Raw genomic sequence first — 25610 nt, forward strand, 5'->3', positions numbered from 1 at the left:
AATCTTTTCTAGAGAAATGACGCATACGAATACTACTGTCAGAAAAAAAATTCATGGTTCAAAATAAAAAATCGTGCATGTATTTTTTTCTCAAATTTAGATGAAAAATTCGCAAAAAATAGACCTTTCATCAACTTAAAAACGGTTCTACCGTCAATATAAATACAATATTTCAAAAACTTATCCCCTTCAAGAATGCCTAGAGGTCTATAGAAAAATACAAAAATATTGAAAAAATTCAGACGTTGAAAAAATATTACGAAAAAATGATTTTTTTTGAGACTTTTCATGAAAAAAGGCCATTTTTTCAAAAATCGCCCTAGCGGAACGTCTAAATTTTTTTTTTAGAAAATCGAAATGTTCTACAAAAATGCTTCAAATATGCATATCTTTCATTTAAGAGGTGAGCACCCTGATTTTTCGAACATCGATTTTTTTGGGACAGCCTATGGACGTCTGTTCGCTGTGGTTTTAGCCAAAGATTTCCAATATACAAATCTACACATAAAAACTACTATGTGAATCGGTCCTTGAAAGCATTGATATGCAGTGTTATTTTTTTTCCAGGAGAGAGTGAAAAATGAGTGATTTTTCGGAGCAGCACTGCTGGTACACTGAAATAAATTTTGTTGTGGAAACTACCGATTCCATAGTAAAATTACTAACCGTACCTATGATTCTCAACCGACAACAATTTTCAATTAATTCCACTAAAACACTGTCAACTTAACTAGCAGTGCAGTTAACATTACCAAAAATAGTCAAATGAGCATTGTATTTTTAACCATACTGTGTTGTAAAATGCGTGTCCTGGAAAAATTAACAATGTTTTGTTGTTGAGACGACTATGCTTTTAGCTGAATTTACTACAATGCATTGTAATTTCAAGCATATTTCAGTTACCTTAACAGATTTTGTTGTCGGTTGAGAATCATAGGTACGGTTAGTAATTTTACTATGGAATCGGTAGTTTCGACAACAAAATTTATTTCAGTGTAGTCACGTCACGTGTAGGGTATAGACACTATAGATTCCATAGACTCGCGAAGGCGAAGACAACTGTAGCCAAACGAACTGTCAGTTCGTGTAGCCAAACGAGCATGACGTCACGATTTCAATAGGGCATTGCATTGTTTTGATTTTGTACGGGATTTTGACGTTTCTTGGCCTTGTTGTTTACAAAATTTCCGTAAGAGTGAAAGAGAAGGTGATAATTTCATGCAGTGACCTATAGCGACAATGGATTGCGTGACGTCATATTCGCTCGGTACACTCTAAATTCACGGAAAAACACACTAAAATCGTATTGCTCAACCATGTCTCCGCGAGTCTATGGAATCTATAGTGTCTATAGTGTAGGGTCCCAGTCGGGGAGGACATCCGCAGCGGCAAAACTTACCCGAATCTCTGACTACATGCGCTGCCTCCGGTTATCCGGTTCCATTGCCTCTCCCAAAACACACTCCCTCCTGTCACACACACTATAGTGATACACGTTGATGCCTACCCAAGTAACCACAAGCATTATATCATTGCACGAATTAGACTGAATGTCAACCTTTGCAATGCAAAATGCAGCAATTCCACACTTGTCATGCAATAATCCTTTAGATTGGCATTATCAATGTAATGATGCATTACATTTTTCTTTACAATAGGGTGCATCAAAAGGTGATTTACGATACTTCAATAATTCGACACTGCAAAAACTGAGTACAGTTTTTCACCGTTTTTTGGCAACAGGAGGTTAATTTTATGTTGCCAAATGGGGGTGTTGCCAATATCGGTATTTTTTTTTTGTGGATTATTTTCAACTTTTATACGTCAATTTGACTTATATTTTAAATATGGACTATTCACAAGTTATAAAACGATCCCTGTAGGTGACGTTCATAAATTACGTCATGATTCATAAAATTGTTGATTTTGGAAAATTTAATGAATTTTGATTTTTTGAAGAAAAGTAAGGCTAAAATATAAATACATTTACAAATACAAACGATTTTTCGGTAAAAATTTTTGGTCAAAATTTTTTGTTGCCAAAATCGCTAAAAAAATTGTTGCCAAAATCGGTAAGAAATTGTTGCCAAAAACGGGTGTTGCCAAAATCGGGAAGGAAATGTTGCCAAAAACGGGTGTTGCCAAAATCGGGAGTAGACAAAAGCGGGTGTTGCCAAAATCGGTAAGAAACTGTAAATGCAATGTAAAAACTAGCAAAGGTTGCTCTAACAATACAATCATAAAAGCTTGGCTCTAATGGTAAACAAATGAAATCAAGAAGAGTGAACAAATTTACGGTCAACTCTAGCGATCTTAACTTCTGGTTCGACTACCGACCAACTTAATCCCTGTTTAAACCACCGAGCAAGGACTTTCTTCAGCAAAACCTTTTTAGGGATGACCTTTTCTCTTTTCTGTTGACTGCTATCACATGCCAATAATTATGGATCCAAAATTAGCATATGAGCAGTGTGCGAAGGGTGTTTTAATATTCTTATACTGATTAAATATCTTCTAAAATGCATCATGTATTTATCAGTGTTTTATCAAAATGTGAATACAGGGATTGTATTACATATGACATAGTCGTTTTGCCCTCTACTGCAATGATTGAGGCTGGAGAACAGTTTCCTTTTAGTTAATGAAATATCTGTTGTTATCACTGCAGCAGAAACAGTTCAAGGTGCCAGCGCGTATGGAACTCATCTAGCGGTCTTCAACACTTCTGGTTCGACTCCCGACACGGCAACAAAAAAGTAATGGTTAAAACATTCATGTTTGGGGCATAAGTACCGTCGATAACGAAATGGTGCTAAAAATAGATTTTTGTTTTGGTTTTTCGTGTTGCACGTATTAAGCATGTGCAAACGCAAATGTACAGCACATGCATTTATGTTACTTTAGCAATGGCTGTGAACGTGCTGCAATATGTGGCACTAATTTGATTTTAGTGGGTCCCTGTTCGACTTTAATATTGCTTCAATGAGGTGTTTAAAGTAATGCAGCATTATATTCACAATTTTAATTTTAACAATATATGGCAAAGTTAAAGCACTTATATACGGCTTCGTGATTACTTGGGTATAACTACTCAATTGACACTCATTACACACTTAACACACCACCGCTACACCACGGTCGTCATTCTGGTAGGAAATCGATTTCTGTTCGCGCAACCTGGAGAAGACCAAAGCACTACAGTATGCGGCAGGAAAAAATGCGAAAGTGTTTTTTAACTTCAAACCTCATTTTCGTCCATTTGACATTAACCAATCTATGTTTCAACGTTCCATGATCTATAATAGGCTAGTTTTCTGAAAAGTTAATTAAAAAATTTCCCATTTTGGTCACTAACTTTTACAGGGCGGCGCCTGAAGATGAAGACAACCAGAATTTTCAAACCGCAGAAAATCACACAGGTCGCTAAATTTCGCATCTGATAAAACAATTTTTTTGATTTTCTCTACAATATCATCAAATATATGTACTTATTTCATCTGCTTCCACGGGTCAAGCGATGACAAAGACCGCCAGCTAAGAGTTGTGTGCTTAGCTGGTAGTGCAGCCTGGGCACTGTTGTCCTTCTGACTTCAGCTAGATTGAGGAGGTACGATCCGAGTGTCTGTTCACCAAGGAGGTGCGGCTCAAACAGCGTCTGTTCTGGCATCCAGCGGCTGAGTAAGAAACGCTGCACCACGCCCAGCTAGATCCAAGGTGGTAGCCCCATCAGCGTGGTCGTCCCAGTGTTGGTTGGGACGTTAAACAGAACTGGCACGATGGCCCTCCGGCGAGACAGGAGTGTTGGCGTAGGCCCAATAAGCCACCCGTAAAAATCCCCATTGCGAATAACATAGGAGAAAATACGACTCGATACAATCGGCAAAGACCCACGCGACGAAATAAGGACTACGATTGGAAACTTGGAACATGGAATTGCAAGTCACTAGGTTTCGCCGGATGTGACAGGATAATCTACGACGAACTACATCCCCGCAACTTCGACATCGTGGCGTTGCAGGAACTTTGTTGGACTGGACAGAAAGTGTGGAAAAGCGGGCATCGAGCGGCTACCTTCTACCAAAGCTGTGGCACCACCAATGAACTGGGAACAGGATTTATAGTGTTGGGCAAGATGCGACAACGTGTGATCGGGTGGCAGCCGATCAACGCAAGGATGTGCATGTTAAGAGTTAAGGGCCGTTTCTTCAACTACAGCATCATCAACGTCCACTGCCCACACGAAGGGAGACCCGATGACGAGAAAGAAGCGTTCTACGCGCAGTTAGAGCAAACATACGATGGTTGCTCGCCGCGTGACGTGAAAATCGTTGTCGGCGACATGAACGCGCAGGTAGGAAGGGAGGAAATGTACAGACCGGTAATCGGGCGAAACAGCCTGCACGCCGTATCGAATGATAACGGCCAGCGATGCGTAAACTTTGCAGCCTCCCGTGGTATGGTAGTCCGAAGCACCTTCTTCCCCCGCAAAGATATCCACAAAGCCACCTGGAGATCACCCGACAATCACACGGAAAACCAAATCGACCACGTTCTAATCGACGGTAAATTCTTCTCAGATATAACCAACGTCCGCACATACCGCAGTGCGAATATAGATTCGGATCACTACTTAGTCGCTGTATGCATGCGCTCAAAACTTTCGACAGTTATCACCACGCGTCGAAGTCGAACGCCGCGGCTCAACATCGAGCAACTTCGTAACGTAGAAGTGGCTCAAGACTACGCGCAGCAGTTAGCAGTGGCCCTACCAACGGAAGAGCAGCTTGGCGCAGCTACACTTGAAGATGGCTGGAGGGACATCCGATCCGCCATAGGTAGTACCTCGGCTGCAGCACTAGGCTTCGCGACTCCGAATCACAGAAACGACTGGTACGACGGCGAATGTGAACAGTTGAAAAACGAGAAGAATGCAGCATGGGCGAGAATGCTGCAACACCGTACGAGAGCGAATGAGGCACGTTACAAACAGGCGCGGAACAGGCAGAACTCAGTCTTCCGGATGAAGAAGCGCCAGCAGGAAGAACGAGATCGCGAAGCGATGGAAGAGCTGTACCGCGCTAAGGACACACGAAAGTTCTACGAGAAGCTGAACCGCTCGCGCAGAGGCTTTGTGCCACAAGCCGACATGTGCCGAGATAATCACGGGAATATTCTCACGAGCGAGCGTGAGGTGGTCGAGAGGTGGCGGCAGCATTACGATGAGCACCTCAATGGCGACGTTGCAAGTACCGAAGGTGGCGTGGTAACAGATCTAGGAGTATGTGCACAGGACGAAAGACTTCCGGCCCCTGACCTTCAAGAGATTGAGGAGGAGGTTAGCCGGTTGAAAAACAACAAAGCCGCTGGAGCAGATCAACTACCAAGCGAGCTTCTAAAATACGGTGGAGAAGCACTGGTGAGAGCACTACACTGGGTCATTACCAAGATTTGGGAGGAGGAAGTATTACCGGAGGAATGGATGGAAGGTATCGTGTGTCCCATCTACAAAAAGGGCGACAAGTTGGATTGCGGGAACTACCGCGCGATCACACTACTGAGCGCTGCCTACAAGATACTCTCTCAAATTTTATGCCGCCGTCTATCACCGATTGCAAGAGAGTTCGTGGGGCAATATCAGGCTGGATTTATGGGTGAACGCGCTACAACGGACCAGATGTTCGCCATCCGCCAGGTGTTGCAGAAATGCCGCGAATACAACGTGCCCACACATCACTTGTTCATCGATTTCAAATCGGCGTATGATACAATCGATCGAGAACAGCTATGGCAGATTATGCACGAATACGGATTCCCGGACAAACTGATACGGTTGATCAAGGCGACGATGGATCGAGTGATGTGCGTAGTTCGAGTATCAGGGACACTCTCGAGTCCCTTCGAATCTCGCAGAGGGTTACGGCAAGGTGATGGTCTTTCGTGCTTGCTGTTCAACATTGCTTTGGAGGGTGTAATAAGAAGAGCGGGGATAAACACGAGTGGGACGATTTTCACGAAGTCCGTTCAGCTGCTTGGTTTCGCCGATGATATTGATATTATTGCTCGTAAATTTGAAACGATGGCGGAAACGTACATCCGACTAAAGAGTGAAGCCAGGCGAATCGGATTAGTCATTAATGTGTCGAAGACAAAGTACATGATGACAAATGGCTCCAGGGAGGAATCACCGCGGCCGCCACCCCGAATTCATATCGACGGTGATGAAATCGAGGCGGTTGAAGAATTCGTGTACTTGGGCTCACTGGTGACCGCCGACAACGACACCAGCAGAGAAATTCAGAGGCGCATTGTGGCAGGAAATCGTTCTTACTTTGGACTCCGCAGAACTCTACGATCGAATAAAGTTCGCCGTAACACGAAGTTAACCATCTACAAAACGCTGATTAGACCGGTCGTCCTCTATGGGCACGAAACATGGACCTTACGTGCAGAGAACCAACGCGCCCTTGGAGTTTTCGAACGGAAGGTGTTGCGTACCATCTACGGCGGAGTGCAGATGGAAGACGGGACTTGGAGAAGGCGAATGAACCACGAGCTGCATCAGCTGCTGAGAGAACCAACCATCGTCCATACCGCGAAAATCGGGAGGCTACGGTGGGCGGGTCACGTCATCAGGATGTCGGATAGCAACCCGACTAAAATGGTTCTCGAGAGTCATCCGACCGGTACAAGACGACGTGGAGCGCAGCGAGCTAGGTGGGTCGACCAAGTGGAGGACGATCTGCGGACCCTACGCAGAGTGCGGAACTGGAGACAAACAGCCATGGACCGAGTGGAGTGGAGGCGGCTACTATGTACAGCAGAGGCCACCCCGGCCTTAGCCTGACCGCATGTATATATATTTCATCTGGTATGTGAAACTACATGGCTCTGGATCAGTGTGGTCTGGTTGTTCATCGAATTTGAGCTAATTTTGTTACTGTTATAGTCATTTTGTTTAATGACCATTGGGCGCGCAGTTTATTGATATCCGCTTATTAGGCCCACATTATCACTTGTTAAACATCGAATATGTTCATTCTTATTTTTCAGTGCTAGAATATTGATTGATGCACCAAGCGATAAGAAGAAGCAGTTTTGACATCCAAGCGGTGTGCCGTTTACATCCATCGACCAATCAACGACGAGGATCTCATCGATGGCACACCGCTTGGATGTCAAAACTTCTTCTTCTTTTCGCTTGGTGCATCAATCAATAGACATTGACTGATACACTGTCATGAAAAAATAGTCATATATGTCCCATATTTAGCGTGTAATAATGCCTTGAACTTTTCGCATTTTTTCCTGCCGCACCCTGTAGTCTACGATAGGTCTGCTGGTGCTGGGACTCGTATATTAAACTTTTAATGCATAAGTGTAAAGCAATAATAAGTCATTGTTCTATTTTTCAATAGTACCATTTATATCTCCAAAATATCATTAATTTTCATATGGTGAAATTCTTATAATTTTAATGCAGCGCCAAATAAGGTATTAGGAGTGTTTGAGTGTGTCCACAATGCAAACAAGTGAATTGTTATCTTATCTACATGTATAAGCAGATTTAGCAATGGATGAAGTAGGGGAACTTACGTATTCTCGGCAGTTTTGTTCTCTTCGTCATGGGAGGTTTTTTGAAACCTGTTGGTCTCACAGTTGACCTCAAATCCTTCCCAACGAAGTTGAATTATATGCCCAAATTTCAGGAAATTCGGCCCACAAAAACTCCCCATGACGAAGAGAACAAACCTGTCGATAATACCCTTCGTCACCCTATTTCATTTTTGATCAGAATTTACTCAAAATAGCAGTTTTAATGTAGTAACCGATTCGGGGCAAAATCGACACTAAGAATTACGAACGGATGAACGTGCATTGCATACTGTTACACGTTTTAAAGTTTGAAAAAATCAATCCGTTTATTTTTGCCTGAAGTTTATTTAATTAACTTCGATGTTATGTAAACTCGTCTAAGATGGAGTATTATATCTGTGGTATTGATCTCTGTTGACAAATTATTTAACTGGTCGATGTTATCAAACAATTAGCGTAAAATATGCAGGGGTGTCCATTTCGCCCGGTACTTTTCCTGCTAGCTCCAAAAAACACACGGTTCATAATTCATTATTTCTTCACTATGAAGACTTTCTAGCTGCTGTGAATGATTTAAATACGTAGAAAATGGGCTAAAGTTGTAAGCCAACTGATAGTAAGTTTATCTCTGTTATAGAGGCCTAACGTACTCATTTGCTTAGGGTGTACATTAGTATGGGACACGCTTGTATGGAAAAAATAAATCCTTGCTCCAGTTGACTTTTTAGATCCCATTTAGGTCCCATATGAACTGTACAAAATTTCAGAGCAATCGGTGGAACTATAATTTAGCGCAAGCGGTTCAAAGTTTTCATAGGATTTACTATGGGAAAAGTTACACTTTCAAACAAAAAATCCTAGAGGTCACCCTTTGTCTCCTTAATTCGAATCGATCAATGCTTCTTGTAGAAAAATTATTTATGAAATTTTCTTTCGTAGACCACGAAACGATTGGATACTTGTGGAAAAAGTTATTGATTTATTACCGATTAGTGATCCAACGAACGGCTTTTTGTTTTATTTTATCAGCAGCACTGCTGCTGCCGTTGTTGCAGGGGATGGCGGGAGGCATCACCACCCCCAGAAACAGCAGCAGCTAAGGCAGCAGCTACAGTGCTGCTAATTAAACAAAACAAAAAGCCGTTCGTTGGATCACTAATCGGTAATAAATCAATAACTTTTTCCACAATCATCCAATCGTTTTGTGGTCTTCGAAAGAAAGTTTCATAAATGATTTTTCTACAAGAAGCATTGATCGATTTGAATTAAGGAGACAAGGGACGACCTCTGGGATTTTTTATCTGAAAGTGTAACTTTTCCCATAGTAAATCCTATGAAAACTTTGAACCGCTTGCGCTAAATTATAGTTTCACCGATTGCGCTGAAATTTTGTACAGTTCATATGGGACCTGAATGGAATCGAAAAAGTCGACTGGAGCGAGAATTTGATGTTTGTCCCATACTAGTGTACATTATGCCCCTAACCCCCCTAAGTATTTTATTTTTATTTTTTTTCCTCTCCTGTTGAGGAAATAAAGCCACTGCATCCAATAAGTTGAAGTTTCAACTTAAAAGTATATTTGGATTAATTGATAACACTTTGTGCAGCATTTGTTCAAATATGTTGATCTCAATTTTGTCGAAAATCAATAAGGAGGGCTGACCTTGAAGTTTTCTGAACGTTTCCACAGATATTAATTATTAAGGCAAATTGTGCCACTCCCATCGTAATATCCTTGACACAACAAGCAATCGTGTGGTATGTCAACAAAATCTTCTTATTATTCCAATCTGTCTATATATCCAGGCGAACGGAATGGATACCGCATGGCGGTAAATAAAATAAAAAGTTTTATTGTTTCATTTAAAGAGATCAATCAAAACCAGAGCACAATGGATTCAAGTTCAATGAAATCATTTCGTTCCTATCCCCTGTAGGTATTATTACAAATATGCTTAATGTATGCTGCTTATTGTAACTATAGCATCCCACGCTTGTTTACGTTTTAACGGTCGTACATCTATTTGAAACTGTACGCAAATAAGGTAGCAAACACATTCAGACGGTGATACTATACTTAATTACTGTACATATTGTAGCTGACGGGTATATGTTCATTTAACACAATAATTGTAAAGTTCAGGTTAACAACACCTACCGCGTCGTTGATCGATTCTTCACATCTAGCAGCGACTATTTTTTTTCATCTGCTTGTCCATCGATATTATGAATAAATACTCTCGGAATTATAGCGCGAGCGCGCCAAACTTAAACGCGAGGGCGGAATACACGCGTATGGGTTCAGCGCATGGGTTCGCGCACCCGCCACACTAAATACTTTTTTGCTGTTATATAGGACCGTGCTTGCTTCTTGGAATATTTTGCTCGAGATTCGCTCGTATTTTGAACACCAACGAGGACTGGAGGTTTTGAATATATACGGAATCTGGAGGAAATAAAAGATCAAACTTTAGCGGATCCGCAGGCCGCGATATAAATTAAACTCCAATGTTTTCCGTCGGTTTAGTAAGCGAAGAGACGCGAATTCAATAGCATCGAATGTAATAAATACGAAGTCAGCAAACGCGGCTATAGTTCCGGTATCGAGATCTGTGATTTTAAGCTGTCGGTGTATTGCAATAAGGTAGCAAGCATGAGTTTTGCAGTGTAAGCCAATCACAATGGGACGCAATAAAAAAAAAGAAGCGGGAAAGTTCGGAGAAAAGCATGGAATACTAGTGAATGGTGGCTGATGATAGAAGAATCTGATATATGTAATACATGAATGCTACTGAAAATGAGATATGCGTGATGATAGTGGAAAAAGGAAGCATCTTTTGATGTATAATCTTTTGCTGTTTGACAAAATAGTTGAATCATTGACGTGTGAAATTTAATCATCAAGTTTAGAATCACAGAAATTGGCTGCAGTTTAGGCGGAGTCCATATGTTGCGGAGCCATAAAAGGCCTGAACCTGAGAAAAATTCATACCGTTAATGCAACCTGGAAGGCATTAGTCGTACATTAGCTGGGATTGTAACTAAATAGAAGTGATTAACTAAATGAGCGCTTATACTTGATGTTTAAGGACAAACGTCTTGAAATCCCACTTCAACAGTCCATCAGAACTTCAGACGCACAAATTTCAAGAAGCAAGCTTCAACCAACAAGGCATTTTATTATCCTGTTCTTGCTCACTTGTAATAAGCTTAAAATAAGAGCTCTAGTTTTGTTTACGAAGAGATTTGTGCTTTCGAAATCGAGAGTAGGTGCCAAAGTCGGCCATTGTGGCGGCCATTTTGGGATTCTAACAAGTCTGTCTTTAAGGATAGGACAAAATAAAAGCATTGTGTTTAAAATGGAAACGGATTCCCTACTCAGAAAACAATTGAGTCAAGTTATATGGTTTCGCTGCAGACACTAATTGTTATTTTGGCAACTCCGTACTATAAAATTTGTTTTAAACTTGCCGCGCCGTTTCAGTACTACTACGGCCGACTTTCCATTACCAAATCAAAGAATTGTCACGGTGTGCCAATTATATACTCAGATATATACTATACGAAATATATACTAATTATACAGTCTACTTTAAAAATTTGAAAATGTTTCATCGAGAGAAGTTGAAGTTTTTGTCATTTGAACATTTTGCGTTATTTCCATAAGATTTCCTTATGTGAGTAAATATGCGCCTACCGTGGTTCTATAACCATTTATTTTTTTTTAATAAAGTATACTAATCAAAATGTATGATATTCAGCATAGTTTCTTAAAGTTTGACAACATTTCGTTGAAGGAATCATAAGTTACGGTAATATTTTACCTACAATTCAATTACTTATATGCGAATATCAAGCCCGTATACGTCATAAGAACACCTTTGGCAATTGGTATTGAACATACGTGATTGTTGAGCATATTTGCGATAAACTTGAAACCATTCTGTTGATGGCTTTGATAATTACACTGGCTGGAGGGTTTAAGACGATTGTAAAATATAGGGTGTCCCAGAAAGTATGGGCCCAACTTTGCAGCTCTGCCATTTGGGAATGGATGCATAAGCAAAGTTTATTTTCACACATGTCCTGCCTTAATATATTATCATCGAATGCTTATTATTAAAAATTACATTTCGTTGAAACTTCATTGGAGTGCGAGAACTTTCCCTAAAAGACCTTTTGAAGCTCCTGCACGAATTGCTATATCTCTCAAGAACATACACTACCCGTCATAAGTACGGACTCACAAAAAGTATTGCAACAATATTGCATCACCCTGACTCACCTCGATATCTCTAAAACCAGAAAACCTACAAAAATGCCGCCTTCAGAAAAGTTGTTGCTTTTGGTCTTCTGAATAACTTTCCTGAAGACAGCATCTTTGTAAGTCCTCAGATTTTGGAGATATCGAGGTGAGTCAGGGTGATGCAATATTGTTGCAATACTTTTTGTGAGTCCGTACTTATGACGGGTAGTGTATGTGATATCGTTTGATAAATTGTTTTCGTATTTTTTGTATTTTTTCATGCGTTTCTATTATACAATTCTTACTTTGAATTGAAAACATATACTTTTGAACCTAAACAATGAATTTAATCATCAAAATCGATATTTTTGAAAACCCAATTTTTCAATAGTTTCAAATAAGCATCTGAATATATATTACAGCATGCAGAAAAGTACAATTTAATTAAGTGTAGACTGAATTATTTTTATTCTCGTTAAAACATGTTTTAAAAATCGAATGTCTAGGAATAGAAAAGTCGATTAATGTACAAATAAAAACCCTTTTTAATGTACAAACTCTTAACAGGTATCAATGAAAATACTTTGAATAAAAACACAAAAAAATAAAAATTGTTGTTTGTTAAGAAAATGTTTGTATTTTTGCTATACAAAGTTGTGCCCATACTTTCTGGGACAACCTATAATTATAAAAATATGGTGGGTGCCAATTTGGTGGACATTTTTATTTGTAAATACATTCTGGCACACCATGTAGCCAGCTTATTACAAACAACGTATATTTTATAATTATATGGTTTCTTGTGAATTGAAAAAGATCATTGGCATGCTCATTCGTAACAACGGTTTTAAACCTTGAATCCTCTTTTGAGAATAAGTATTATACTGAGTTAACAAGGTCGATTTTTTAGAAAAATGTTTTTTTTTTCGATTTCTTTTAGCGTCCAAAACAACTGTGCAAAATTTGGGAGCGATTGGTTGCGCCCCCGTATTCCGCATTATGATTGAAAATTGTGTAAATTTGTAACATGTATTTGCATGGTATGGAAAAACCTATTTATTGCATTTTTTCATGAGTTGATTTTTTTTAAAACTATGTAACAAATGACGTTTAAGTATAGTTCAGGATATGGCAAAAAACTTTGCCGAAGACCGCAAATTTCATTTGCAATGTGGTATACGGGGGCGCAACCAATCATTTCCAAACCAAATGCTTCAAAACAAGTACGACCACGGTTTTTGTCAGTCAACGAGGTTGGAAATTCTGCAAATAATTTTATTGCAATAAATATCATTTGAAATCAACAATTTTGCATTAATTTCAATATTTATAGAATTTTTGATGACGAAACCGAATTTAACGAGTATTCGGCAGCTAAAAACATTCATTTCAATATTTATTATATGTGAGATACTGCTACGGTAAAAAAAGGTTGAAAGTGTCTTTGAAGTTCGCTAAATCGCAGTTTCGGAAAATTTTGAATGTCATATAGAAATATGTGCAATGAATCGCCAATCCAGAGACGGCGGGTTCGATTCCCGTCCCGGTCGGAAAAACTTTCTCGACTCCCTGGGCATAACGTATCATTGTGTTTGCATCACAATATACTAATTCATGCAATGGCTGGCAAAGAAAGCCCTCCAATTAGTAACTGTAGAAAAAAACACGTAAGGTAGAGAGAGGCAGGCCAAGTTTCAGTGGGAACGTAGAGCCATACAGAAGAAGAAGATAGAAATATGTGACCAATTGTCTGTAAAACACGTAAGCTCATCAATTAATACACCGGGCAAAATTTCTACTCAGTGGCTGAGTTGGTCTTACGCAGAAATCGAAAAATCCTTTGGTTTTCTTACTCAGTTTCAGCCAAAAATGGGACAACTCATTGTCAATGAGTCGATTAATTTCACCATATTGATCAGTTTCACCAGAAATTACGATATTTAGTTTTGTAACTGTATTGCAAAACATGTGATATATGTTCATAAGAGTTTTAGATGAGATACAAATATATAATTCATCGCGAGGATTTGTTGCAATTGTTTGATTGACAACCTCATTCTCCACGGTAAGTACTTGGAAAACTGCGACGTTTCCTCCATTTGGGAAGTTTGGGCCATCAGTAATGATACTCAGATGAGTTGTATAAAACAAGAACTATGATGCTGAAATGTATGTTACCAACTAGCTTCAATTACGTACAATAATTGAAGTAGGAGATAATTCAGTTTTTTTTATTTCGTGAAGCTAAGCATCAACTTAAATCATACGCCCACGCGCTAACGTAGCACTTTCGAAAGATTTGGATAGCATGGATTGACAGACATCAATTTGCTAGCAAAACTGGATACGCAAGGTCACATTGTCGAAACACAAACTGAGTGGGTTGACTACCGTGGGATTTCAGTGGTGTTTATCCGAAGTGGTGATTTCATATTATAAGTGAATTCAGATTATAAGTGAATCTCGCGTTTAGTATGTATTACACGCGCGTAGTTGCAATGATCTACATCTATACCTTTTCATAGATTTTCTTTTTTGATTATCCTGTGCAGTATAGCGCATTTAGTTCACCACTGGACTATCGCACGAGTTGTCAAGAGTGCGAAAACTATAAAAGTGCGCGATTGCGACAAATCAACTCGGGGTGTTCAGAGCACTTATTCAGCATAAATTAAGGAAATAGTGCGCCCAAAACATCAACTGGATTTAATGCAATCGCGCACTTTTATTAACGTTTTCGCACATATGAAGACTGAGTGCGTATAGTCAAGTGGTGAACTAAATGCGCAATATTTTCTTCACTAAAGGGGAAGTTGTATATATGCAAAGACACGAAGAGTTCCAATTGGAATTCTTGACTTGAAGACTTAAAGGATGAGTGCTATTAGAGCATTCAAAAGGCCAACGGTGATTGCCCAAAACAAGGTGTAAAGATAGTCATCGGAGATGCAAATGGATTTATCCATCGATGAACCGAATTCATCGCGGTTTGAGAATTTTGACACTAGAGCGGGGCCGTTCCAATCAGAATTGAACGATTTCCAATCAGAATTTAACGATTCTGATTGGGAATGGCCCCGCTCTAGTGTCAAAATTCTCGGACCGCGATGAATTCGGTTCATCGGTGGATAAGTCCATACGCAGATGGACTTATCCACCGATGAACCGAATTCATCGCGGTCCGAGAATTTTGACACTAAAGCGGGGCCGTTCCAATTAGAATTGGACGATTCTGATTGGAACAGACCCCGCTCTAGTGTCAAAATTCTCGGACCACGATGAATTTGGTTCATCGGTGGATAAGTCCATTGGTAGAGAAAATTGTTATCGATCTGCCATTGGAACGGAAACCCTGTATACCGTTACCAACAATAATGGTCTGCGGCTTGTGCCGTTTGCTGTTGCTGGACGAATGGAAATCAGTAGTAACTATCTGCTTCACATGTAAGAATATCGGCGACACCAGAGTGGTGACTGGTGACACTTGCTCCCATGGGACCACGCGCTGGTTGACGGGCGACATAATATTATTGCAGACAACATCCCAAATTGGATTATCACACTTTTTTTGGTACGCCTAAAAAGTGTGATAAAAGTGCAGACCTCAACTCGATCCGACGTGTTCCTGCGCTGCAATCACTATTATGTCAGTGCAATTTGGGGTGCAGTCAGCAATAAATGTGAAGTCTTAGGCTGCGGCCAGAGTGGACGCGTCACGCGACGCGATGCGGTGCGGCGCGTTTTTGACGCGGCTTCCAACGCGGCTTGATAGCCACAGTGAACGCGGTGCAAAGCGTCTGTTCGTAAAGCAAACTGAAAAGTTTTCATAATTTCCACCACCTTTGCACATAAATACTGACCATAACTATTTTATTTATATAGATTATTTTATTAAACTCACCATAATTATTTTATCTTTCAAATTACAACAAACGGTGAGAAGTTTTGATAAGATTTTTTAGATATTGGATCACTTCACACCATCAATGTATAATTTGTAACTCTGGTTGCAGAGACAGTTTGTGACAGGTTCGCCTTGACAACCAGTAGCACACAATCAAAGCGAGCTGTCTCCTCTCTATCGGTTTAAAAGCCATAGCATTTCAACAGTTTTCTAGAGTTATCTGGTGAAAGATTTCCAGGAGATATGTAATTATTGTGCTCAACCTAAAATTAAAAATGAAACATTTATCTAAATTTACCTTCAACTGCTATTTATTTCAGATGATTCAGAAGAGGTATACATTTGGGATAATGGTGATTCCCTAAACTTAAATCTACCCGTCCTATAGGTACAAATTTTGAAATTTTATGAACAACTGAGCTTGTAGTCAGAGCTACCACAGGGTTGTATACGTAAAAAATGGCACCCCTTCGTTTATTTTTAAACAGCAATGCAATGAAACAAGTTTGTTAGCTCAAAAATAGTATATTTTTATTTTGAAACTATTTTTTAAGCTTACAGCCCTAGTAGAATACTTTGAGAAAGTAAAATAAACGAGAGGGTGCCAACCGTTTTTGTGCATGAAACATGGGTAGGGGTAATGTGAAAGCTCTGCTTGTAATGGATGTAGAATGACAGAGATTTCGATTATTTCCGTCTTTAGTCTTTAGTCATAAATTTGAAGGAATTACTGATTTTGATTCGCAAAATAGGTGAAAAGTGAGGTTACGAGACGCCACCGGATAATAAACATGTGATATTATTTATGTTAATATATTTTATATTCACATTTGAATACATTTGAAAACCAATTTCGTAAAATTAGCGCCATGATTTTGTAAAAACGGACAAAATCCACACAAAAATACAAAATTCTCCACGCGAACCGCGTGACTTCCGCATCAAAAACAGTGCATGCACTGTTTTGTCGTGCGTCGCGCGGCTAAACGCTTTCCGCTTCGCATCGTTCCGCGCGCACTCTGGCATGTTATGATTGTTTTCCCTGTATTCCAATGAACGGAGTTCTGCCGCGCGTCGACGCGCGACCTGTCAAATGCCGCATTGCACCGCGTCGCGCCGCGTGACGCGTCCACTCTGGCCGGCACCTTACACCAACAGTGGTCCAAGCATTGACTCGTATCGTAGTCGCACAAATTAGAGCACGATTATCCAGCGTTACGACTTCAAGAAGCTACAGAAACATGTGTTTAAAAATCCCGTGGTTGTCAGTCCGAAGGGTGTTTCACAGTACATGCCACCAGATTCTCGACGGGATGATAGGAGAGACAAGCTGATGTCAACAGTTTATATTGCGGCGCTCATAATAAATCCACATTTGGCGGCGGCGATATGCCCGCGAGGAGATTCCCGCGATACAGACGCAATGTCAAAATCGAACAGATACTGTCACCCACCCAGCAGCATCGCAGCAGCCTTCAGGCCGTTCATATCAAAACAAAAGTTAACACAATGGCAACTCAGGTGGCCAGAAATCGTAATAATATTTATCGCGACATTGATTCACTTATATGCATACACATCACCTCGTCAGCTTTGTGTTTAATAATCGGGATGTTATTTAGTGATGCTGCAGGGGGATGCGGCTTCATCTTTCCCATTTCCACATTGCGTCTGTATCGCGTGCATCTCCTCGCGGCCATATCGCCGCAGCCTCATGTGGATTTGATATAAGCGCCGCATGTTGAATTTCTGACCATCAGGTCGCTCATAGTGGTGCGGTCATATTTTTGCAGCTTGATGGAAAAGAAGAAGACTAACGCGTTTCGCGGATTTATCTTGCAAGGCACAATACATAAAACAATATCAGCGTAAGATATTGTCTATCCTGTTGGAATCAGGACAGACATTCAATCAAAAATTGGCATTTCCTTGGACCACAAATGTCGCATCTGTTTCGCATCTAGTGCGCTGTGTTGCTGACAACAACGGGAAGGATGCGCACTACTTTTATCATGATTGAAAAACGTCGCGAGTTGAGTCGCGTCGCAACTTGATTGTGCGAAGTCCGGTTTGGTGGCGGCCCGACAATATGAGGTTTGATTGGACGAGGAGTGCAAACGTGTTATGAAAGCCGACAGAAGTTGAAAGCTGTTTACCAGTACTCGGATCAACAGAGAGCGGTACAGGAGCGATCGCACTTTGGCGAACAATGTTTGCGAAAGGAGGTGTTGTGTGTCTTTTCACAAACAATTACCACTCCCTTTAGGAACTTTACCTAAACATTGACACTCTCAAACTGAAAATTATCAAATATGCCGCTTTTTCATGAATCATGATCAACACTTTTATGAGATCTAATGTGATGCAAGCGTTTTGCACCAATATCCCTCGTAAAAAGGTAATGTAACGAAAAGAGTGATTTGTAACAGATTTATTTCTCAGTAAAGGTACAATAATAATTTATGGAAAAAGTGCGAATACGAAAGGCGACCGGACAAGCGACGGTTCAGGCCTACACTGGCCTATCGTCAAGCAAAATGATCGTACGGTACGTTTAGCGAGGGAGGTTCAAAAAGTTTTGTTACAGTAAACATCCCAATTTCACGACTGTGTTGGTGAATATTTTGGCTGGAGCATAAATTTATGCTCCACGTAAGGAGGCACAATTCAACCTGTCAAACTCCATAGTGAATAAATAGGTTGCCGTCCGCTTGGCACAGCCAGAGTGGATGCATCACGCGACGCGGATTTCTCATATACAATTTGACAGCTCCTTATTATTGTTTGTTATTCCTTTGCGTGCAAATTTTCGCGCCGCGCCCACTCTGGCTGTGCCCTTAAGGCCCTTAAGCAGCTGAAGAAAAAAAAACGAAAAGGCTGCTGTGAAGGATGAGATTTCAGTTAAACTTCTTAAAACTTCAACGAGCAGCTACATCTATCGAAATATATGCTAGCCCACTAGCTGGCTGGAAAAGGCACAGAGTGGAGTGTGCTAAATTACATTCGACATAAAAGATATTCTCACGTGTCCTATTCAATAGACTGAGGAGTCCTTAGTAGGCGATAATAGGGCCAGGCTGGTTTTCATGATGGCCGATCAATGACGGATCATTCTAGAAAAAAATCGGGAATACAATTTTGCAGACTGATTTTTCATTGATTTTTAAAGTAGCGTAGGTACGGGGTACGATTCAATGAAAACATATGAGCTTTGCAGATATCGTCAGAACATGGTTTTTCAGTGAAACTGATTAGGCTGATACGCGCATTATCGCTCGATGGATCAAAATGTAGTGTTCGGTGTGGTAAATCCATAATCCAAAAGCTACACAACCTACGCTGCAACATAGCGCAGCATGAAAACGAAGTTTTCTGTTCAACAATGCTACTCAAAGAAGCCATCAGTTGGTGTGGCGTAGAGTCCCTATAATTAGAGTCTGGCGGACTGTCACTTTCGACCGGAGCCAATCGAGCATGACGTCATGGTGTCCTCACCGATAAATGCTACACCGTGACGTCATGCTCGATTGGCTCCGATCGAAAGTGACAGTCCGCCAGACTCTAACTAGACTGACTCTAGTGTGGCGCTACCATAACACGGTCGCACAAAATCTTCGGTTTTGTAAAAGATATTTATTGTCGGCATCGATCATAGGGCAGTGGAGGAGGCTTATGATTTTTTTAAGAGGCTGAGGACAACGCTGGGAACATTGTCCCTTAAATTTCTTAGAAATCAATTGAATATTTTGCAAAGTTACTTATACGCATATAATATGACTGTACTTTGCATTCCTGGTGTCTAAAACCTTAACGGAAACATTTTATGCTGAGAAAATCACAATTTTGAATCGCCTGTTAGAATTGCATTTTTGACACCGAATATATGTTTTAGACACCCTCAGGTATAGGGTGCCTGTACCAGTTATCGCACCACCTAAGAAAAACTATTTCTACAAAAATAAGAAGAAGACCGACGAATGCAAACAATAAGTCAAATGATTGATTAGTTTTCAAACTATACAGGAAAAATATAGAAACGGAGCCAAAACTACTTTTAGTATTTATTACGGCGTGTGCCAATGATAGGAACCCTGTACCAGTTATGGACACATTTGTTAATTTGGGTTCCACTTCGCACTATCTACATGCATTTCTTATGGGGTTTGCCATAACTGGTACACTATGGCGAAATAGGGTGCAAGGAGGCCGAAAAGTTAAGGAAAATGATTTATTTCTACCATAATTTGAGCAAATTGTGAAGTTTGAATGACTGCAATCATCTTTTTGTGACCGTGATCTGTTGTTCACGATTTTTTCTTGTTCATTTGTATCTTTACAGGTTGAAAATCAACTATGGCGAATTTGAGGTACTATAGCCATAACTGGTACACTGAGCCTATATATAATTTGGACAGGGCTATTAACTCAATGTTTAGTCATGAATACTGTTAAATCATGGAAGTGGTATGAATTAATAAATATTTTTTTGTAAATAATCAAATTTCTTCGATTAGCAGGCATTTATTTTGGTAATTATTGCAGTTTTTGTTAAAATCGAGGAAATACCGCCAGACCCACAGAAAACGCTTCCAAGTATGCAATCTCACGGCATCTCCATGTAGTTTTTCAAATGACCAAAATATGTTAACTGTAGAAAAGCTGTAATATATTTTGGACACCACCTATTCAGGTTAAGAGATTGGCTGCCTAATGCTTCTTCATTGAACATTTCTCATTGCAATAAGGCTTTCAAATGTCTTACAATTATTAATTCAATGATTTTGAGGTGCATATTGTATGTGACGGTAAAGTGTATGTTCTCTTGCATACCTGCGCATTTGAGGGGTTTTAGTGGCACAGTTTACATTTTCGATAAATAACTTTGAAGTAAATTTTCAATTGTTAAGCGTATTTTTAACGTAAATCATCAGAATAGGGTTCAATTAATCCAGTATCTACTTTTTTTTAGCTCTTCGGAAGAAGCCAAACATCACCGTGCCTGTCCAAATTACATACATGTCCAAATTATATTTTTTACCCTACCTTGAGCTTGACAATAAAGTACATGATCGATTAGACAGACCAAGTGCTGTTTTTTTCTCATCTGTAGAGCCTTTCAACCACTGCGTCCATTCTTTAGGAATATTGTGGTATGACCCATATTTAATTTGGTGCTAGTCAAGTATCCTGTCACAATTGAGCTGTGATGGACAATGGTTGACGTAACACCTGATCCCAACTAGGCACAACTCGTTTTATAAAGTTTATTACCCTGTTGGGATTACTTCTCCAAATTTCCAAGGGCTCTAGAAACCCTTTACCAAATATCGCCAAACTGTTATGGTACAGCACTCCGCAGTTGCTGAGTAAATGCTCGGCAGTTTCGTTTTCCGACACTCGGAGGATTGGATTTTTCCAATCTTACTTAGATGATATTTACTCGGGCAGTGGCCAGTCATCAGACCAGTAATTACCCTAAGATCTCTTTTGTTTAGATTCAGTATGGACCTGGCTTTTTCTGCACTGGGTTTTATGAACCTTTTTGCTTGCTTGGATGTATCCGTGGCATTCCAATTAGTTCTACTGTGGACATTTCCCAAATTTTTAGTTTCATCCGAAGAGCACACTCAGGAACTCCACAGAAAGGTTCAGGGCCTACAAAGCTTGATGCCGCACCCTGTCTAGCTAAATTGTCGGCGTTTTCATTTCCCAGAATTCCACAATGACCGGGCACCCAGTATAATGTTACCTCGTTCCTACTGGGCAATTGCTTCACTGCCCATATTCGCATAGTCGATGTAACCACCATTAGCAATGCCACCGTACAAAAGCTAATATCTAACGCGTGTGCATATTTGTGACCAGTTTTATTCAAAAGATCACAAGGTCTAACCCTTAGTTAGATGTTAACGCGGAAAAAATCTTGGACTTAATATTCATTCATTGTGAAAATTCCAAAAGTATGTTGAAAAGTACACTGGCGCTTACATCGACTATGCGAATATGGGCAGTTCAGAGAAACAATGCATTCCCACACTAGCTTTGATTGACACGTGAAAGCTTTTAGCGCATTTAGAACCGCCTGACTGTCCTAAAAAATACAGATCTTGGCAAACCTATAATGTCTTTTCAGACAAATGTTGGCACACTCTAGAATGGCTTGAACTTCCGCTTGAAATACAGTGGGACTGCATCCCATTGGTACACACTAAGATTCAGATGTTCCAGCTCAGTAATTTTTTCACTGAATTCAGTAATTTTTTCATCTTTTTACTGAGTTTTCAACAGCAGTATTATCTCGGTACACTCGGTAATCGTATTTACCGTTCACCAGTAACGATATTTACCGTGCTTCAGTAACTTTTGACAGTTCCTTAGCTGAGCTCGGTAACTCATTCACAGAATATCCGCAAAATAAACAACCGAGCGTACCGAGTTAAATCTGCTGTTGAGAACTCAGTAAAAAGATGGGAAAAATACCGAGCTGATCTTAGTGTGTATAGCTTTACTGATACCGGGGCCAAAAACACCAGCTCCAGTATTTTCCCCCATCTTGGACCCATCAGTATAAAATACAATAGAACCTGGACGTAAACTTGGCCCACCAGCATCCCACACATAGCGACATGGTTTCACCACTTTGAAGGGAACATCATAGTTGGTCTTCGTTATCATCCAATCTTCTACTGTTTTTACGTCCATGTTTAATTTGAAGTCTTTGATGATCCTCAAATGTCCAGCAAGATCCCCGTCTAGAACTTTATTGTAATGTATAAACTGCTGGGCACTTTTTGCCGCCTGTAGTTTAACAAATTGATGCAATGGCAGTAAATTGAGAAGGGCATCCAAAGCAACTGATGAAGTGCTTTCCATTGCTCCTGTCATAGATATACAAGCAAGTCTTTGTAGCTTTGTATGTACTAACTCTTCGAAGACTGGAAAGTGCTAGTACGCAAGGAACATACTAGAATCCTTACTACTGAACACATGTTCCATTATTAGAATGGTGGAATGGTATTGCTGCTAATGTTAAAACCCGGCTCTTTTTACTGGGGAGAATTTAGCGGTAAACAAGGGTGATGCTAGGTTTCCGATGCATGGCCAATATCAGTACTCTTGTTTTGTTTTCTAAGAAAACAAAACAAAAACTGTATCAAAATCGATACTTTATTGCCCCTCAATGGCAATTGAGTAATGCGACATGCACTACACTAAGGATACGGGTAATGTCACAATAGATCTAAAAACTGGTCGCAGTGACAAACCCGAACAGGAAAAAAAAGTCTTTGTAGCTTACTTAGCTTCTTTTGACAGGTTACCTCATTTGTTTTGGGCCACCAAACAAGTGAAGCATAAGTAATCTTAGGCCGGACTATTGGGGACTACGAAGGTTGATGAGCCGGGAAACACTCTTTCTTCCTACGGGGTTTCTTATGGGAGTATGAGTGAAAAAAAAGCAAAAAATCTTCCCTCCTTCACTTTCTCACAGAAAACCGCAAACAAAATCATCACCTTCGTAGTCCCCAATTGCAGCATAGATCCAGTGAATCATGTTAGGTCTAAGACCCCAGGTTTTTTCTAAGGCTTTGCTGCACACCCAAAGGGCATTGGTACCCTTGGTTAAAACATTGTTTAAATGAGAATTCCAATTCAGTCTTTTGTCCAAAGTTATCCCAAGATGTTTAACTTCTTCTGAGAACTGAACTTGAACTCCATCTAAAGAAGGTTCAGTAAGATTTATTTTTAACCTTCTAGTAAAAGGTACAATTACAGTTTTTGAAGGGTTTACGTTTAATCCCTCCTCTCGGAACCATTTGATGGTAACATTCAACGGCTATTTCCTTGGCTTGAAACGGTTTCTCAATTTTGCTAACTAGCGACTGTAGCGCTGTTATAGTAGATTTGCCTGTTTGATAAGCAAATTGAAATTAGCTTAGAGGCATTCCTACTAAGCTGGTAGACTTGGCAAAGTCATCCACTATTTTCTCCGTTTGCCAGCTTTTGGGATAAAAACAACACGAACCTTCCGCCACGCCTTAGGTATGTAAGCTAAAGTAATACTGACTCTGAATATTTCGGTTAAGAGCGGACAAATCGCCTCTTTTCCATGTTGTAAAGCTGGGAAAATTTCATCTTCCCCGGCAGATTTGAAAGGTTGAAAGGAGCTCAATGCCCATTCGACCCTCGACGGTGTGAAGATTTCACAAGCTTTTTGATAGGCATTGGTCGACCACGCATGTCTTGCCTTATCCGAGTCCTGTTCTTCATCCGAATAAGGAATCGATCCTGGGAAGTGAGTTCTCATCATCACTTCCAATGTTTCAGAAGAATCAACAGTAAAACTGCCGTCTTCCTTTTTAAGACTTCCAAGACCATTTGAATGGTCTTTCGAAAGGACTTAATGAAGCCTTGCAGCCGTAGGAGCGTTATTGATGTCTTCACATACCCGTCTCCAGTCCTTCCGTTTGGCTAGTCTCAATTCTCTGTTGTATTCTGTAAGGGCTTGTTTATACTGAACCCAATCAGATGTAACTTTTGCTCTATTGAACAACCGTCTAGATTTCTTCCTCACATCTGCCAGCTTATCATTCCACCAAGGGACATCCCTGTTGGATGACCTCTGTCGGATTGGGCAGCTAGCATGATATGATGAAATCATTTTATCAATAATCTCATCAGAGGCATTTTTCAACTGTGAACAGACAAGATCTGCTCACCCTTATATGAATTTCCATTCATTAAATAAAAGCTGTAGAGGTCCCAGTTAGTTTTCTTTGGGTTTCTATAGCTTTCAATTAAATTTGATCCGGCTTTATAATCGAACCTGATATGTTTGTGATCTGACAATGATTCCTCATCAGAAACATGCCAGTTCGCGATCTTATCTGATAGCATATAGCTACAAAGCGTAAGATCTAAAACTTCCTGTCGAATAGCATTAACAAAAGTTGGAGAATTCCCTCTATTGCATATGTCTATGTTATAAAACGAAATGTAATTCAGGAGATCCTCACCTCTTTTATTAATATCTGTACTGCTCCATATGGTATGATGGGCATTTACATCGCACCCTATTACAAATTGAGCGTTTATTTTTTGCAATAATTAACAAAACTTACGACCAAAGATGGAGGCACATCATCAACGTCTCCAGGAAAATATGCAGAAGCAATTCATACCTCAGTTTTTCCCTGGATTGTTGGGACCTCCATTTTAATCGCAACAATGTCTCTTGTAATAAACTCAGTAATTGGGACAAATTTTGTTCTCCTGCTTACTAAAATGGCTGTTCTTGGATTAGACTGACTTTCGTCGTATAAAATCCTACAATTCTGCGAAGAGCAACCCACTACCCTTCCACTATTTACCTAGGGCTCTTGAATTAAGCCCACGTCTAACTGTTCTCTAATAAATCTTCTGCTGAGCACAGCTGAAGCATCCTTCGCGTGGTGAAGATTTGATTGGATAATTTTTAAGGTACTCATTTTTTTTTACTTTTTACAGGAGAAAAATAAGGTCCACTGCCTCATTGCTCCGTTTAACACAGTAAGGGCAAAATACTGTGGAGGGTGCCCTGGTACTCCACAGGCACCGTTAGCGGTTAGGTTTTTATTAGACCCCCCTAACCATCCATTCTTAGGCACGGTACGCATTAAGCCGCATGACACCATGAATTAGGGGTCGCCTGTTTGGTGAACTCTTACCACCGGATCAGACAATCCGTAGTGATATTCTTAGCCAGTTGAAGGAACTGCTACCGCCACTACACGGCTATCTAGGCTGATCGGGAATAGAAATTAATATTGATGATCAACTTCTTTCGAGCCCGAACAGCAGGCAGCAAGTGCTGTTAGTGCGGAGGTGTT

General features: G+C 40.2%; 1 protein-coding gene across 5 annotated transcripts in view; it reads left to right on the forward strand.

Moving 5' to 3' along the window:
- The first annotated feature begins 10030 nt into the window (after positions 1-10030).
- LOC109416146 (slit homolog 1 protein) overlaps positions 10031-25610 on the forward strand; it is a 31561-nt gene continuing 15981 nt past the window's right edge. Inside the window, exon 1 of one of the 5 annotated variants that reach the window (XM_062858655.1) lies at positions 10031-10261. In XM_062858655.1, coding sequence (XP_062714639.1) covers positions 10248-10261 — 14 coding nt within the window. In that variant the 5' untranslated portion in view covers positions 10031-10247. The remainder of the gene's footprint in view (positions 10262-25610) is intronic. The other 4 variants (XM_062858656.1, XM_062858657.1, XM_062858658.1 and 1 more) reach the window with 4 other exon arrangements.

This window comes from Aedes albopictus, chromosome 3 (assembly GCF_035046485.1).
Source record: "Aedes albopictus strain Foshan chromosome 3, AalbF5, whole genome shotgun sequence".
NCBI classification, from domain to species: domain Eukaryota; kingdom Metazoa; phylum Arthropoda; class Insecta; order Diptera; family Culicidae; genus Aedes; species Aedes albopictus.